The sequence below is a fragment of the Carcharodon carcharias genome, chromosome 19, assembly GCF_017639515.1.
Source record: "Carcharodon carcharias isolate sCarCar2 chromosome 19, sCarCar2.pri, whole genome shotgun sequence".
NCBI lineage: Eukaryota > Metazoa > Chordata > Chondrichthyes > Lamniformes > Lamnidae > Carcharodon > Carcharodon carcharias.
In genome coordinates this window covers 113,614,199-113,632,795 of record NC_054485.1, presented here as the reverse complement: position 1 = coordinate 113,632,795, position 18,597 = coordinate 113,614,199, and the positions used below count along the sequence as shown (strand labels likewise).

General features: G+C 50.6%; 1 protein-coding gene across 2 annotated transcripts in view; it reads left to right on the top strand.

The window, feature by feature from the left end:
• LOC121291876 (uncharacterized WD repeat-containing protein all2124-like) overlaps positions 1–18,597 on the top strand; it is a 215,887-nt gene that overhangs the window by 175,368 nt on the left and 21,922 nt on the right. For both annotated transcript variants that reach the window (XM_041213519.1, XM_041213518.1), the window contains exon 2: positions 16,079–16,259. In XM_041213519.1, coding sequence (XP_041069453.1) covers positions 16,079–16,259 — 181 coding nt within the window. The remainder of the gene's footprint in view (positions 1–16,078; positions 16,260–18,597) is intronic.

Sequence of the window (18,597 nt, the reverse complement as noted above, 5' to 3'; positions counted from 1 at the left end):
CTCTCTGTGCTTACTGACCGTTCCTTACTCGCTCTGTGCTCTCTCACTGACCATTCCTTACTCATTCTCTGTGCTCACTCTCTGACCGTTCTTTACTCTCGTTCTCTGTGCTCTCTCTCTGACCGTTCGTTACTCTCGCTCTGTGCTCACTGATCATTCTTTATTCTCGCTCTCTGTGCTCTCTCACTGACCTTTTCTCTCGCTCTCTGTCTGACCGTTCTTTACTCTCGCTCTCTGTACTATCTCACTGAACGTGCTTTACTCTCGTTCTCTGTGCTCTCTCTCTGATTGTTCTTTACTCTCGCTCTCTGTCTCACCGACCGTTCTTTACTCTCTCTCTCTCTCTCTCTCTGTGCGCACCCACCGTACCTTACTCTCGCTCTCTGTGCTCTTTCTCTGACCATTCTTTACTCTCGCTCTCTGTGCTCACTGACCGTTCTTTACTCTCGCTCTCTGTGCTCACTGACCGTTCTTTACTCTCGCTCTCTGTGCTCAGTGACAGGTTCTTTACTCTTGCTTTCTGTGCTCACTGACCGTTCTTTACTCTCGCTCTCTGTACTATCTCACTGACCGTTCTTTACTCTCGCTCTCTGTGCTCTCTCTCTGACTGTTCTTTACTCTCGCTCTCTGTGCTCTCTCACTGACCGTTCTTTACTCTCGCTTTCTGTGCTCTCTCTCTGACCGTTCTTTACTCTCGATCTGTGTGCTCTCTCTCTGACCGCTCTTTACTCTTGCTCTCTGAACGTTCTTTACTCTCGCTCTCTGCGCTCTCTCACTGAATGTTCTTTACTCTCGCTCTCTGTGCTCACTGACCGTTCTTTACTCTCGCTCTCTGTGCTCACTGACCGTTCTTTACTCTCGCTCTCTGTGCTCACTGACCGTTGTTTACTCTCGCTCTCTGTGCTCACTGACCATTCTTTACTCTCGTTCTCTGTGCTCTCTCTCTGACTGTCCTTTACTCTCGCTCTCTGTGCTCTCTCTCTCTCACCGCTCCTTACACTCGGTCTCTGACTGACCATTCTTTACTCTCGCGCTCTGTGCTCACTGACTGTTCTTTACTCTCGCTCCCTGTGCTCACTGACCGTTCTTTACTCTCGCTCTCTGTGCTCACTGACCGTTCTTTACTCTCGCTCTCTGTGCTCACTGACCGTTCTTTACTCTTGCTCTCTGTTCTCTCTGACTGGCCGTTCCTTATTCTCGCTCTCTGACTGACTGTTCTTTACTCTCGCTCTCTGTGCTCTCTCTCTGACTGTCCTTTACTCTCGCTCTCTGTGCTCTCTCTCTCTCACCGCTCCTTACACTCGGTCTCTGACTGACCATTCTTTACTCTCGCGCTCTGTGCTCACTGACTGTTCTTTACTCTCGCTCCCTGTGCTCACTGACCGTTCTTTACTCTCGCTCTCTGTGCTCACTGACCGTTCTTTACTATCGCTCCCTGTGCTCACTGACCGTTCTTTACTCTCGCTCTCTGTGCTCACTGACCGTTCTTTACTCTCGCTCTCTGTTCTCACTGACCGTTCTTTACTCTCGCTCTCTGTGCTCACTGACCGTTCTTTACTCTCGCTCTCTGTGCTCACTGACCGTTCTCTACTCTCGCTCTCTGTGCTCAATGACCGTTGGTTACTCTCACTCTCTGTGCTCACTGACCGTTCTTTACTCTCGCTCTCTGTGCTCACTGACCGTTCTTTACTCTCGCTCTCTGTGCTCACTGACCGTTCTTTACTCTCGCTCTCTGTGCTCACTGACCGTTCTTTACTCTCGCTCTCTGTGCTCACTGACCGTTCTTTACTCTCGCTCTCTGTGCTCACTGAACGTACTTTACTCTCGCACTCTGCGCTCTCTCACTGAACGTTCTTTACTCTCGCTCTCTGTGCTCACTGACCGTTCTTTACTCTCGCTCTCTGTGCTCACTGACCGTTCTTTACTCTCGCTCTCTGTGCTCACTGACCGTTCTTTACTCTCGCTTTCTGTGCTCACTGACCGTTCTTTACTCTCGCTCTCTGTGCTCACTGACCGTTCTTTACTCTCGCTCTCTGTGCTCACTGACCGTTCTTTACTCTCGCTCTCTGTGCTCACTGACCGTTCTTTACTCTCGCTCTCTGTGCTCACTGAACGTTCTTTACTCTCGCACTCTGCGCTCTCTCACTGAACGTTCTTTACTCTCGCTCTCTGTGCTCACTGACCGTTCTTTACTCTCGCTCTCTGTGCTCACTGACCGTTCTTTACTCTCGCTCTCTGTGCTCACTGACCGTTCTTTACTCTCGCTCTCTGTGCTCACTGACCGTTCTTTACTCTCGCTCTCTGCGCTCTCTCACTGAACGTTCTTTACTCTCGCTCTCTGCGCTCTCTCTCTCACTGTTCTTTACTCTCGCTCTCTGTGCTCTCTCAGTGACCGTTCATCACTCTCGCTCTGTGCTCACTCACCGTTCTTTACTCTCGCTCCCTGTGATCACTGACCGTTCTTTACTCTCGCTCTCTGTGCTCACTGACCGTTCTTTACTCTCGTTCTCTGTGCTCTCTCTCTGACTGTCCTTTAATCTCGCTCTCTGTGCTCTCTCTCTCACCGCTCCTTATACTCGGTCTCTGACTGACCATTCTTTACTCTCGCGCTCTGTGCTCACTGACTGTTCTTTACTCTCGCTCTCTGTGCACACTGACTGTTCTTTACTCTCGCTCCCTGTGCTCACTGACCGTTCTTTACTCTCGCTCTCTGTGCTCACTGACCGTTCTTTACTCTCACTCTCTGTGCTCACTGACCGTTCTTTACTCTCGCTCTCTGTGCTCACTGACCGTTCTTTACTCTCGCTCTCTGTGCTCACTGACCTTTCTTTACTCTCGCTCTCTGTGCTCACTGACCGTTCTTTACTCTCGCTCTCTGTGCTCACTGACCGTTCTTTACTCTCACTCTCTGTGCTCACTGACCGTTCTTTACTCTCACTCTCTGTGCTCACTGACCGTTCTTTACTCTCACTCTCTGTGCTCACTGACCGTTCTTTACTCTCGCTCTCTGTGCTCACTGACCGTTCTTTACTCTCGCTCTCTGTACTATCTCACTGATCGTTCTTTACTCTCGCTCTCTATGACTTCTCTCTGACCGCTCTTTACTCTTGCTCTCTGACCGTTCTTTACTCTCACTCTCTGCGTTCTCTCACTGAATGTTCTTTACTCTCGCTCTCTGTGCTCTCTCACTGACCGTTCATCACTCTCGCTCTGTGCTCACTCACCGTTCTTTACTCTCGCTCTCTGTGCTCTCTGACTGGCCATTCCTTACTCTTGTTCTCTGTGCTCTCTCTCTCTCACCATTCCTTACTCTCGCTCTCTGTGCTCTCTGACTGGCCGTTCCTTACTCTCGCTCTCTCACTGACCGTTCTTTACTCTCGCTCTGTGCTCTCTCTCTGACCGTTCTTGACTCTCGCTCTCTGTGCTCACTGACCGTTCTTGACTCTCGCTCTCTGTGCTCACTGACCGTTCTTGACTCTCGCTCTCTGTGCTCACTGACCGTTCTTGACTCTCGCTCTCTGTGCTCACTGACCGTTCTTGACTCTCGCTCTCTGTGCTCACTGACCGTTCTTTACTCTCGCTCTCTGTGCTCACTGACCGTTCTTTACTCTCGCTCTCTGTGCTCACTGACCGTTCTTTACTCTCGCTCTCTGTGCTCACTGACCGTTCTTTACTCTCGCTCTCTGTGCTCACTGACCGTTCTTTACTCTCGCTCTCTGTGCTCACTGACCGTTCTTTACTCTCGCTCTCTGTGCTCACTGACCGTTCTTTACTCTCGTTCTCTGTGCTCACTGACCGTTCTTTACTCTCGCTCTCTGTGCTCACTGACCGTTCTTTACTCTCGCTCTCTGTGCTCACTGACCGTTCTTTACTCTCGCTCTCTGTGCTCACTGACCGTTCTTTACTCTCGCTCTCTGTGCTCACTGACCGTTCTTTACTCTCGCTCTCTGTGCTCACTGACCGTTCTTTACTCTCACTCTCTGTGCTCACTGACCGTTCTTTACTCTCACTCTCTGTGCTCACTGACCGTTCTTTACTCTCGCTCTCTGTGCTCACTGACCGTTCTTTACTCTCGCTCTCTGTGCTCTCTCACTGACCATTCCTTACTCTTGTTCTCTGTGCTCTCTCTCTCACTTTTCCTTACTCTCGCTCTCTGTGCTCTCTGACTGGCCATTCCTTACTCTCGCTCTCTGACTGATCGTTCTTTATTCTCGCTCTCTGTGCTTACTGACCGTTCCTTACTTGCTCTGTGCTCTCTCACTGACCATTCCTTACTCATTCTCTGTGCTCACTCTCTGACCGTTCTTTACTCTCGTTCTTTGTGCTCTCTCTCTGACCGTTCGTTACTCTCGCTCTGTGCTCACTGATCATTCTTTATTCTCGCTCTCTGTGCTCTCTCACTGACCTTTTCTTTCGCTCTCTGTCTGACCGTTCTTTACTCTCGCTCTCTGTACTATCTCACTGAACGTGCTTTACTCTCGTTCTCTGTGCTCTCTCTCTGATTGTTCTTTACTCTCGCTCTCTGTCTCACCGACCGTTCTTTACTCTCTCTCTCTCTCTCTCTCTGTGCGCACCCACCGTACCTTACTCTCGCTCTCTGTGCTCTTTCTCTGACCATTCTTTACTCTCGCTCTCTGTGCTCTCTCTCTGACCGTTCTTTACTCTCGCTCTCTGTGCTCACTGACCGTTCTTTACTCTCGCTCTCTGTGCTCACTGACCCTTCTTTACTCTCGCTCTCTGTGCTCAGTGACAGGTTCTTTACTCTTGCTTTCTGTGCTCACTGACCGTTCTTTACTCTCGCTCTCTGTACTATCTCACTGACTGTTCTTTACTCTCGCTCTCTGTGCTCTCTCTCTGACCGTTCCTTTCTATCGCTCTTTGACTGACCGTTCTTTCATCTCCCTCTCTGTGCTCTGTCACTGACCGGTCTTTTCTCTCGCTCTCTGTGCCCTCTCACTGACCATTCTTTACTCTCGCTCTCTGTGCCATGTCACTGACCGTTCTTTACTCTCGCTCTCTGTGCTCTCTCACTGACTGTTTTTTACTCTTGCTCTCTGTGCTCTCTCTCTGACTGTTCTTTACTCTTGCTCTCTGTGCTCTCTCACTGACCATTCTTTCCTCTCACTCTCTGTGCTCTCTCACTAACCGTTCTTTCCTCTCACTCTCTGTGCTCACTGACCGTTCTTTACTCTCACTGTGCTCACTGACTGTTCTTCCTCTCGCTCTCTGTACTCACCCAGCGTTCTTTACTCTCGCTCTCTGTGCTCTCTCACTGACCGTTCTTTACTCTCGCTCTCTGTGCTCTCTCACTGACCGTTCTTTACTCTCGCTCTCCGTGCTCTCTCACTGACCGTTCTTTACTCTCGCTCTCCGTGCTCTCTCTCTGACTGTTCTTTACTCTCGCTCTCTGTGCTCTCTCTCTGACTGTTCTTTACTCTCGCTCTCTGTGCTCTCACTGACCGTTCTTTCCTCTCGCTCTGTGCTCTCTCTCTGACCGTTCTTTCCTCTCGCTCTCTGTGCTCTCTCTCTGACTGTTCTTTACTCTTGCTCTCTGTGCTCTCTCACTGACCGTTCTTTCCTCTCACTCTCTGTGCTCTCTCACTGACCGTTGTTTCCTCTCGCTCTCTGTGCTCACTGACCGTTCTTTACTCTCACTCTGAGCTCACTGACCGTTCTTCCTCTCGCTCTCTGTACTCACCCAGCGTTCTTTACTCTCGCTCTCTGTGCTCTCTCACTGACCGTTCTTTACTCTCGCTCTCTGTGCTCTCTCACTGACCGTTCTTTACTCTAGCTTTCTGTGCTCTCTCTCTGACTGTTCTTTCCTCTCACTCTCTGTGCTCACTGACCGTTCTTTACTCTCGCTCTTTGTGCTCTCTCTCTGACCGTTCTTTCCTCTCACTCTCTGTGCTCACTGACCGTTCTTTACTCTCGCTCTTTGTGCTCTCTCACTGACCGTTCTTTACTCTCACTCTGTGCTCACTGACCGTTCTTTCCTCTCGCTCTCTGTACTCACCCAGCGTTCTTTACTCTCGCTCTCTGTGCTCTCTCACTGACCGTTCTTTACTCTCGCTCTCTGTGCTCTCTCACTGACCGTTCTTTACTCTCGCTCTCTGTGCTCACTGACCGTTCTTTACTCTCGCTCTCTGTGCTCACTGACCGTTCTTTACTCTCGCTCTCTGCGCTCTCTCACTGAACGTTCTTTACTCTCGCTCTCTGCGCTCGCTCTCTCACAGTTCTTTACTCTCGCTCTCTGTGCTCTCTCTTTCCCCGTTCTTACTCTCTCTCTCTGTGCTCTCTGACTCGCCGGTCCTTACTCCCGATCTCTGACTGACAGTACAGAGAGCGATAGTAAAGAACGATCTCACTGACCGTTCTTTACTCTCGCTCTCTGTGCTCTCTCTCTGACCGCTCTTTACTCTCGCTCTCTGTGCTCTCTCACTGACCGTTCTTTACTCTCACTCTCTTTGCTCTCTCACTCACCATTCTTTACTCTCGTTCTCTGTGCTCTCTCACTGACCGTTCTTTACTCTCGCTCTCTGTGCTCTCTCACTGACCGTTCTTTACTCTAGCTTTCTGTGCTCTCTCTCTGACTGTTCTTTCCTCTCACTCTCTGTGCTCACTGACCGTTCTTTACTCTCGCTCTTTGTGCTCTCTCTCTGACCGTTCTTTCCTCTCACTCTCTGTGCTCACTGACCGTTCTTTACTCTCGCTCTTTGTGCTCTCTCACTGACCGTTCTTTACTCTCACTCTGTGCTCACTGACCGTTCTTTCCTCTCGCTCTCTGTACTCACCCAGCGTTCTTTACTCTCGCTCTCTGTGCTCTCTCACTGACCGTTCTTTACTCTCGCTCTCTGTGCTCTCTCACTGACCGTTCTTTACTCTCGCTCTCTGTGCTCACTGACCGTTCTTTACTCTCGCTCTCTGTGCTCACTGACCGTTCTTTACTCTCGCTCTCTGCGCTCTCTCACTGAACGTTCTTTACACTCGCTCTCTGCGCTCGCTCTCTCACTGTTCTTTACTCTCGCTCTCTGTGCTCTCTCTTTCCCCGTTCTTACTCTCTCTCTCTGTGCTCTCTGACTCGCCGGTCCTTACTCCCGATCTCTGACTGACAGTACAGAGAGCGATAGTAAAGAACGATCTCACTGACCGTTCTTTACTCTCGCTCTCTGTGCTCTCTCTCTGACCGCTCTTTACTCTCGCTCTCTGTGCTCTCTCACTGACCGTTCTTTACTCTCACTCTCTTTGCTCTCTCACTCACCATTCTTTACTCTCGCTCTCTGTGCTCTCTCTCTGACTGCTCTTTACTCTCGCTCTCTGTGCTCTCTCACTGACTGCTCTTTACTCTCGCTCTCTGTGCTCTCTCACTGACTGTTTTTTACTCTTGCTCTCTGTGCTCTCTCTCTGACTGTTCTTTACTCTTGCTCTCTGTGCTCTCTCACTGACCATTCTTTCCTCTCACTCTGTGCTCACTGACCGTTCTTTACTCTCGCTCTTTGTGCTCTCTCTCTGACCGTTCTTTCCTCTCACTCTCTGTGCTCACTGACCGTTCTTTACTCTCGCTCTTTGTGCTCTCTCACTGACCGTTCTTTACTCTCACTCTGTGCTCACTGACCGTTCTTTCCTCTCGCTCTCTGTACTCACCCAGCGTTCTTTACTCTCGCTCTCTGTGCTCTCTCACTGACCGTTCTTTACTCTCGCTCTCTGTGCTCTCTCACTGACCGTTCTTTACTCTCGCTCTCCGTGCTCTCTCTCTGACTGTTCTTTACTCTCGCTCTCTGTGCTCTCACTGACCGTTCTTTACTCTCGCTCTTTGTGCTCTCTCTCTGACCGTTCTTTCCTCTCACTCTCTGTGCTCACTGACCGTTCTTTACTCTCGCTCTTTGTGCTCTCTCACTGACCGTTCTTTACTCTCACTCTGTGCTCACTGACCGTTCTTTCCTCTCGCTCTCTGTACTCACCCAGCGTTCTTTACTCTCGCTCTCTGTGCTCTCTCACTGACCGTTCTTTACTCTCGCTCTCTGTGCTCTCTCACTGACCGTTCTTTACTCTCGCTCTCTGTGCTCTCTCTCTGACTGTTCTTTACTCTAGCTCTCTGTGCTCTCTCTCTGACCGTTCTTTCCTCTCACTCTCTGTGCTCACTGACCGTTCTTTACTCTCGCTCTTTGTGCTCTCTCTCTGACCGTTCTTTCCTCTCACTCTGTGCTCACTGACCGTTCTTTCCTCTCGCTCTCTGTACTCACCCAGCGTTCTTTACTCTCGCTCTCTGTGCTCTCTCACTGACTGTTCTTTACTCTCGCTCTCTGTGCTCTCTCACTGACCGTTCTTTACTCTCGCTCTTTGTGCTCTCTCTCTGACCGTTCTTTCCTCTCACTCTCTGTGCTCACTGACCGTTCTTTACTCTCGCTCTTTGTGCTCTCTCACTGACCGTTCTTTCCTCTCACTCTCTGTGCTCACTGACCGTTCTTTACTCTCGCTCTTTGTGCTCTCTCTCTGACCGTTCTTTACTCTCACTCTGTGCTCACTGACCGTTCTTTCCTCTCGCTCTCTGTACTCACCCAGCGTTCTTTACTCTCGCTCTCTGTGCTCTCTCTCTGACCGCTCTTTACTCTCGCTCTCTGTGCTCTCTCACTGACCGTTCTTTACTCTCACTCTCTTTGCTCTCTCACTCACCATTCTTTACTCTCGCTCTCTGTGCTCTCTCTCTGACTGCTCTTTACTCTTGCTCTCTGTGCTCTCTCACTGACCATTCTTTCCTCTCACTCTCTGTGCTCTCTCACTAACCGTTCTTTCCTCTCACTCTGTGCTCACTGACCGTTCTTTACTCTCACTCTGTGCTCACTGACCGTTCTTCCTCTCGCTCTCTGTACTCACCCAGCGTTCTTTACTCTCGCTCTCTGTGCTCTCTCACTGACCGTTCTTTATTCTCGCTCTCTGTGCTCTCTCACTGACCTTTTCTTTCGCTCTCTGTCTGACCGTTCTTTACTCTCGCTCTCTGTACTATCTCACTGAACGTGCTTTACTCTCGTTCTCTGTGCTCTCTCTCTGATTGTTCTTTACTCTCGCTCTCTGTCTCACCGACCGTTCTTTACTCTCTCTCTCTCTCTCTCTGTGCGCACCCACCGTACCTTACTCTCGCTCTCTGTGCTCTTTCTCTGACCATTCTTTACTCTCGCTCTCTGTGCTCTCTCTCTGACCGTTCTTTACTCTCGCTCTCTGTGCTCACTGACCGTTCTTTACTCTCGCTCTCTGTGCTCACTGACCGTTCTTTACTCTCGCTCTCTGTGCTCAGTGACAGGTTCTTTACTCTTGCTTTCTGTGCTCACTGACCGTTCTTTACTCTCGCTCTCTGTACTATCTCACTGACTGTTCTTTACTCTCGCTCTCTGTGCTCTCTCTCTGACCGTTCCTTTCTATCGCTCTTTGACTGACCGTTCTTTCATCTCCCTCTCTGTGCTCTGTCACTGACCGGTCTTTTCTCTCGCTCTCTGTGCCCTCTCACTGACCATTCTTTACTCTCGCTCTCTGTGCCATGTCACTGACCGTTCTTTACTCTCGCTCTCTGTGCTCTCTCACTGACTGTTTTTTACTCTTGCTCTCTGTGCTCTCTCTCTGACTGTTCTTTACTCTTGCTCTCTGTGCTCTCTCACTGACCATTCTTTCCTCTCACTCTCTGTGCTCTCTCACTAACCGTTCTTTCCTCTCACTCTCTGTGCTCACTGACCGTTCTTTACTCTCACTGTGCTCACTGACTGTTCTTCCTCTCGCTCTCTGTACTCACCCAGCGTTCTTTACTCTCGCTCTCTGTGCTCTCTCACTGACCGTTCTTTACTCTCGCTCTCTGTGCTCTCTCACTGACCGTTCTTTACTCTCGCTCTCCGTGCTCTCTCTCTGACTGTTCTTTACTCTCGCTCTCTGTGCTCTCTCTCTGACTGTTCTTTACTCTCGCTCTCTGTGCTCTCACTGACCGTTCTTTCCTCTCGCTCTGTGCTCTCTCTCTGACCGTTCTTTCCTCTCGCTCTCTGTGCTCTCTCTCTGACTGTTCTTTACTCTTGCTCTCTGTGCTCTCTCACTGACCGTTCTTTCCTCTCACTCTCTGTGCTCTCTCACTGACCGTTGTTTCCTCTCGCTCTCTGTGCTCACTGACCGTTCTTTACTCTCACTCTGAGCTCACTGACCGTTCTTCCTCTCGCTCTCTGTACTCACCCAGCGTTCTTTACTCTCGCTCTCTGTGCTCTCTCACTGACCGTTCTTTACTCTCGCTCTCTGTGCTCTCTCACTGACCGTTCTTTACTCTAGCTTTCTGTGCTCTCTCTCTGACTGTTCTTTCCTCTCACTCTCTGTGCTCACTGACCGTTCTTTACTCTCGCTCTTTGTGCTCTCTCTCTGACCGTTCTTTCCTCTCACTCTCTGTGCTCACTGACCGTTCTTTACTCTCGCTCTTTGTGCTCTCTCACTGACCGTTCTTTACTCTCACTCTGTGCTCACTGACCGTTCTTTCCTCTCGCTCTCTGTACTCACCCAGCGTTCTTTACTCTCGCTCTCTGTGCTCTCTCACTGACCGTTCTTTACTCTCGCTCTCTGTGCTCTCTCACTGACCGTTCTTTACTCTCGCTCTCTGTGCTCACTGACCGTTCTTTACTCTCGCTCTCTGTGCTCACTGACCGTTCTTTACTCTCGCTCTCTGCGCTCTCTCACTGAACGTTCTTTACTCTCGCTCTCTGCGCTCGCTCTCTCACTGTTCTTTACTCTCGCTCTCTGTGCTCTCTCTTTCCCCGTTCTTACTCTCTCTCTCTGTGCTCTCTGACTCGCCGGTCCTTACTCCCGATCTCTGACTGACAGTACAGAGAGCGATAGTAAAGAACGATCTCACTGACCGTTCTTTACTCTCGCTCTCTGTGCTCTCTCTCTGACCGCTCTTTACTCTCGCTCTCTGTGCTCTCTCACTGACCGTTCTTTACTCTCACTCTCTTTGCTCTCTCACTCACCATTCTTTACTCTCGCTCTCTGTGCTCTCTCTCTGACTGCTCTTTACTCTCGCTCTCTGTGCTCTCTCACTGACTGCTCTTTACTCTCGCTCTCTGTGCTCTCTCACTGACTGTTTTTTACTCTTGCTCTCTGTGCTCTCTCTCTGACTGTTCTTTACTCTTGCTCTCTGTGCTCTCTCACTGACCATTCTTTCCTCTCACTCTGTGCTCACTGACCGTTCTTTACTCTCGCTCTTTGTGCTCTCTCTCTGACCGTTCTTTCCTCTCACTCTCTGTGCTCACTGACCGTTCTTTACTCTCGCTCTTTGTGCTTTCTCACTGACCGTTCTTTACTCTCACTCTGTGCTCACTGACCGTTCTTTCCTCTCGCTCTCTGTACTCACCCAGCGTTCTTTACTCTCGCTCTCTGTGCTCTCTCACTGACCGTTCTTTACTCTCGCTCTCTGTGCTCTCTCACTGACCGTTCTTTACTCTCGCTCTCCGTGCTCTCTCTCTGACTGTTCTTTACTCTCGCTCTCTGTGCTCTCACTGACCGTTCTTTACTCTCGCTCTTTGTGCTCTCTCTCTGACCGTTCTTTCCTCTCACTCTCTGTGCTCACTGACCGTTCTTTACTCTCGCTCTTTGTGCTCTCTCACTGACCGTTCTTTACTCTCACTCTGTGCTCACTGACCGTTCTTTCCTCTCGCTCTCTGTACTCACCCAGCGTTCTTTACTCTCGCTCTCTGTGCTCTCTCACTGACCGTTCTTTACTCTCGCTCTCTGTGCTCTCTCACTGACCGTTCTTTACTCTCGCTCTCTGTGCTCTCTCTCTGACTGTTCTTTACTCTAGCTCTCTGTGCTCTCTCTCTGACCGTTCTTTCCTCTCACTCTCTGTGCTCACTGACCGTTCTTTACTCTCGCTCTTTGTGCTCTCTCTCTGACCGTTCTTTCCTCTCACTCTGTGCTCACTGACCGTTCTTTCCTCTCGCTCTCTGTACTCACCCAGCGTTCTTTACTCTCGCTCTCTGTGCTCTCTCACTGACTGTTCTTTACTCTCGCTCTCTGTGCTCTCTCACTGACCGTTCTTTACTCTCGCTCTTTGTGCTCTCTCTCTGACCGTTCTTTCCTCTCACTCTCTGTGCTCACTGACCGTTCTTTACTCTCGCTCTTTGTGCTCTCTCACTGACCGTTCTTTCCTCTCACTCTCTGTGCTCACTGACCGTTCTTTACTCTCGCTCTTTGTGCTCTCTCTCTGACCGTTCTTTACTCTCACTCTGTGCTCACTGACCGTTCTTTCCTCTCGCTCTCTGTACTCACCCAGCGTTCTTTACTCTCGCTCTCTGTGCTCTCTCTCTGACCGCTCTTTACTCTCGCTCTCTGTGCTCTCTCACTGACCGTTCTTTACTCTCACTCTCTTTGCTCTCTCACTCACCATTCTTTACTCTCGCTCTCTGTGCTCTCTCTCTGACTGCTCTTTACTCTTGCTCTCTGTGCTCTCTCACTGACCATTCTTTCCTCTCACTCTCTGTGCTCTCTCACTAACCGTTCTTTCCTCTCACTCTGTGCTCACTGACCGTTCTTTACTCTCACTCTGTGCTCACTGACCGTTCTTCCTCTCGCTCTCTGTACTCACCCAGCGTTCTTTACTCTCGCTCTCTGTGCTCTCTCACTGACCGTTCTTTACTCTCGCTCTCTGTGCTCTCTCACTGACCGTTCTTTACTCTCGCTCTCCGTGCTCTCTCTCTGACTGTTCTTTACTCTCGCTCTCTGTGCTCTCACTGACCGTTCTTTCCTCTCGCTCTGTGCTCTCTCTCTGACCGTTCTTTCCTCTCGCTCTCTGTGCTCTCTCTCTGACTGTTCTTTACTCTTGCTCTCTGTGCTCTCTCACTGACCGTTCTTTCCTCTCACTCTCTGTGCTCTCTCACTGACCGTTCTTTCCTCTCGCTCTCTGTGCTCACTGACCGTTCTTTACTCTCACTCTGAGCTCACTGACCGTTCTTCCTCTCGCTCTCTGTACTCACCCAGCGTTCTTTACTCTCGCTCTCTGTGCTCTCTCACTGACCGTTCTTTACTCTCGCTCTCTGTGCTCTCTCACTGACCGTTCTTTACTCTATCTCTCTGTGCTCTCTCTATGACTGTTCTTTACTCTAGCTCTCTGTGCTCTCTCTCTGACCGTTCTTTCCTCTCACTCTCTGTGCTCACTGACCGTTCTTTACTCTCGCTCTTTGTGCTCTCTCTCTGACCGTTCTTTCCTCTCACTCTCTGTGCTCACTGACCGTTCTTTACTCTCGCTCTTTGTGCTCTCTCACTGACCGTTCTTTACTCTCACTCTGTGCTCACTGACCGTTCTTTCCTCTCGCTCTCTGTACTCACCCAGTGTTCTTTACTCTCGCTCTCTGTGCTCTCTCACTGACCGTTCTTTACTCTCGCTCTCTGTGCTCTCTCACTGACCGTTCTTTACTCTCGCTCTCTGTGCTCTCTCTCTGACTGTTCTTTACTCTCGCTCTCTGTGCTCTCTCTCTGACTGTTCTTTCCTCTCACTCTCTGTGCTCACTGACCGTTCTTTACTCTCGCTCTTTGTGCTCTCTCTCTGACCGTTCTTTCCTCTCACTCTCTGTGCTCACTGACCGTTCTTTACTCTCGCTCTTTGTGCTCTCTCACTGACCGTTCTTTACTCTCACTCTGTGCTCACTGACCGTTCTTTCCTCTCGCTCTCTGTACTCACCCAGCGTTCTTTACTCTCGCTCTCTGTGCTCTCTCAATGACCGTTCTTTACTCTCGCTCTCTGTGCTCTCTCACTGACCGTTCTTTACTCTCGCTCTCTGTGCTCACTGACCGTTCTTTACTCTCGCTCTCTGTGCTCACTGACCGTTCTTTACTCTCGCTCTCTGCGCTCTCTCACTGAACGTTCTTTACTCTCGCTCTCTGCGCTCTCTCTCTCACTGTTCTTTACTCTCGCTCTCTGTGCTCTCTCTTTCCCCGTTCTTACTCTCTCTCTCTGTGCTCTCTGACTCGCCGGTCCTTACTCCCGATCTCTGACTGACAGTACAGAGAGCGATAGTAAAGAACGATCTCACTGACCGTTCTTTACTCTCGCTCTCTGTGCTCTCTCTCTGACCGCTCTTTACTCTCGCTCTCTGTGCTCTCTCACTGACCGTTCTTTACTCTCACTCTCTTTGCTCTCTCACTCACCATTCTTTACTCTCGCTCTCTGTGCTCTCTCTCTGACTGCTCTTTACTCTCGCTCTCTGTGCTCTCTCTCTGACTGCTCTTTACTCTCGCTCTCTGTGCTCTCTCACTGACTGTTTTTTACTCTTGCTCTCTGTGCTCTCTCTCTGACTGTTCTTTACTCTTGCTCTCTGTGCTCTCTCACTGACCATTCTTTCCTCTCACTCTCTGTGCTCTCTCACTAACCGTTCTTTCCTCTCACTCTGTGCTCACTGACCGTTCTTTACTCTCACTCTGTGCTCACTGACCGTTCTTCCTCTCGCTCTCTGTACTCACCCAGCGTTCTTTACTCTCGCTCTCTGTGCTCTCTCACTGACCGTTCTTTACTCTCGCTCTCTGTGCTCTCTCACTGACCGTTCTTTACTCTCGCTCTCCGTGCTCTCTCTCTGACTGTTCTTTACTCTCGCTCTCTGTGCTCTCTCTCTGACTGTTCTTTACTCTCGCTCTCTGTGCTCTCACTGACCGTTCTTTCCTCTCGCTCTGTGCTCTCTCTCTGACCGTTCTTTCCTCTCGCTCTCTGTGCTCTCTCTCTGACTGTTCTTTACTCTTGCTCTCTGTGCTCTCTCACTGACCGTTCTTTCCTCTCACTCTCTGTGCTCTCTCACTGACCGTTCTTTCCTCTCGCTCTCTGTGCTCACTGACCGTTCTTTACTCTCACTCTGAGCTCACTGACCGTTCTTCCTCTCGCTCTCTGTACTCACCCAGCGTTCTTTACTCTCGCTCTCTGTGCTCTCTCACTGACCGTTCTTTACTCTCGCTCTCTGTGCTCTCTCACTGACCGTTCTTTACTCTCGCTCTCTGTGCTCTCTCTCTGACTCTTCTTTACTCTAGCTCTCTGTGCTCTCTCTCTGACCGTTCTTTCCTCTCACTCTCTGTGCTCACTGACCGTTCTTTACTCTCGCTCTTTGTGCTCTCTCTCTGACCGTTCTTTCCTCTCACTCTCTGTGCTCACTGACCGTTCTTTACTCTCGCTCTTTGTGCTCTCTCACTGACCGTTCTTTACTCTCACTCTGTGCTCACTGACCGTTCTTTCCTCTCGCTCTCTGTACTCACCCAGCGTTCTTTACTCTCGCTCTCTGTGCTCTCTCACTGACCGTTCTTTACTCTCGCTCTCTGTGCTCTCTCACTGACCGTTCTTTACTCTCGCTCTCTGTGCTCTCTCTCTGACTGTTCTTTACTCTCGCTCTCTGTGCTCTCTCTCTGACCGTTCTTTCCTCTCGCTCTCTGTGCTCACCCAGCGTTCTTTACTCTCGCTCTGTGCTCACTGACCGTTCTTTACTCTCGCTCTCTGTGCTCTCTCACTGACCGTTCTTTCCTCTCGCTCTCTGTGCTCTCTCACTGACCGTTCTTTACTCTCGCTCTCAGTGCTCTCTCACTGACCGTTCTTTACTCTCGCTCTCTGTGCTCTCTCACTGACCGTTTTTTACTCTTGTTCTCTGTGCTCTCTCACTGTCCATTCTTTAATCTCGCTTTCTGTGCTAAATCCCTAATCTGTCTCTCCGACCCCTGCGCGCGGCAGCCCCTCGCCGACCCCTGCCCCCTGCGCCCCCTCGCCGACCCCTGCACCCCCCCCCGTTGCCCCCTCGCCGACCCCAGCGCCCGGCGCCCCCTCCCCAACCCCTGCGCCCCCTCATTGCCCCCCCGCTGACCCCTGCGCCCCCTCGCTGACCCCTGCACCCCCTCGCCGACTCCTGCCCCCTGCGCCCCCTCACCGACCCCTGCCCTCTGCGCCCCCTCACCGACCCCTGCTCCCTGCGCCCTCTCACCGACCCCTGCCCTCTGCGCCCCCTTGTTGCCTCCTCACCGACCCCTTGTTGCCCCCTCGCCGACCCCTGCTCCTTGCGCTCATTCGCTCCCCTTTGTTGACCTGTGCCCTCTCTGTCAGGCCGTGAACCCTGTGGATGGGAAGTCTTTACGCGACATATTCAGTGGTGGTGTTACTCGGCAGGCGACTACTGCTTTGTGCTTTCACCCGAGGGATTCCAGTCATCTGATATCCGTTGGTGCTGAAGGCATTGTGGCCGTCTACAACACCAAGACCGGGAAATGTCTTTCTAGTATCACAGGTAGGCAGCCATATCTTGGACACTGACACTCAGCATCCTCCATCCACTCCTGTAATATTAGTTCTTGTGGCCTATCCCCCTGAGGGGATCATGTCCTTTGATGGATTGTCATTATTGACCTCTTATCTCAGCTGCCTCCCCCAACACTCTTGGCACTGGACACTTGACACCTTACTTACTCTCTATCGCTGTTGTTTTCAGTCCTTTATGCACCAAAGCCCTGTACAACTGTAGCAAGACTTGTTTATTCTTGTACTCCAATCGCCTTGCAATAAAGGCCAATAAACCATTTGCCTCCCTAATTGCTTGCTGGCCCTGCATGCTAACTCTCTGTGTTCCTTGTGTACACAAACCCCCCTGGACATCAACCTTTACAAGTTTCACACCTTTTAAAAAATATTCTGTTTTTCTGTTCTTACGACCAAAGTGAATAACCTCACGCTTCTCCACTAGCCACCTTGTTGGCTACTCCTTTAACCTGCCTATACCTCTTTGTAGCCTCTTTGTGCCCTCACAATTTGCCTTTCCAGCAAGCTGTGTATTGTCAGCAAACGTTGATACGTTACTCTCTGTCTCTTTGTCTAAGTCATTAATATAGATTGTAACTAGCTGAGGCCCCAGCACTGATTCTTGTGGCGCTGCACCAGTCATAGTCACTTCGCCCTCTCTTACTCTCTGTCCCTGTCCATTAGCCCATCCTCTATCCATGCTAATCTATCACCCCAAACTACATGATCCCTTTCTATTAATACCTGCTTTAGTCTTTAATATTATTACCACACCCTTTGACTTGTCTTCCATAACCTCTGTCATTTACTCTCTCCTGCCACAGAGTCCTGACCAATCCCCATCCACCACTCCTCCTCCTCCTCCTGGCTGACCAATCCCCATCCACCACCACGAATCCTCCTCCTGGCTGACCAATCCCCATCCACCACCACTCCTCCTCCTCCTCCTGGCTGACCAATCCCCATCCACCACCACGAATCCTCCTCCTGGCTGACCAATCCCCATCCACCACCACTCCTCCTCCTCCTCCTGGCTGACCAATCCCCATCCACCACCACTCCTCCTCCTCCTCCTCCTCCTGGCTGACCAATCCCCATCCACCACCACTCCTCCTCCTCCTCCTGGCTGACCAATCCCCATCCACCACCACTCCTCCTCCTCCTCCTGGCTGACCAAAACCCATCCACCACCACCACTCCTCCTCCTGGCTGACCAATCCCCATCCACCACCACGCCTCCTCCTCCTGGCTGACCAATTCCCATCCACCACCACTCCTCCTCCTCCTCCTGGCTGACAAATCCCCATCCACCACCACCACTCCTCCTCCTCCTGGCTGACCAATCCCCATCCACCACGCCTCCTCCTCCTGGCTGACCAATCCCCATCCACCACTCCTCCTCCTGGCTGACCAATCCCCATCCACCACTCCTCCTCCTCCTGGCTGACCAATCCCCATCCATCACTCCTCCTCCTGGCTGACCAATCCCCATCCACCACCACTCCTCTTCCTGGCTGACCAATCCCCATCCACCACTCCTCCTCCTGGCTGACCAATCCCCATCCACCACTCCTCCTCCTCCTGGCTGACCAATCCCCATCCACCACCACTCCTCCTCCTCCTCCTGGCTGAACGTCTTCCCTCACTGAACAATTTCTCCTTTAACTTGTCTCACTTCCTCCAAATAAAGTTGTGTGGCGATGGATACCTGCGTGTCTTTTTATGGGACATTCCTTTCCAGTCCTGTCTTCTAATCAAGACATAAAACTATCTTTAACTTTCTGAGTGAACCATGGATGGGTCTTTCTCGCTTAGATTTAATTTTTCAATGGCATATATTTTTGTTGAACATTTTGATTTATTTCTTCAAATTTTTCCCACTGTGTCTTTACCCTTAAACCTTTTGTTTACCCCAACAACCTTAGCCACTTCTCCCCTCATATGTACGTAATTGGCTTGAAATTTAAGATTCTTGTTTGTGATTGGAGGATGTCATTTTCAAACTCAATGTGGAATTGATTGTAGTGATCACTATTTCCCAGTGGATCTTTTACAGTGACATTGCTAATTAACCCTACCTCATTGCACAATACTAGATCTAAAACAGCTTTATCCCAAGTTATCCACAACATATTGCTGCATGAAACAATCTTGAAAGCATTCGACAAACTCATCTTCTAGGCCACCTTTGCCAATTTGATTGGTCGAGTCCATATGAAGATTAAAGTTCCCACAACTATTACATTGGCTTTATTACAAGGTGCAATATTTCTTCTTTAATGCTCTGTTCAACAGGATAGCTCCTGTTAGGAGCATTGCAAACTGCTCCC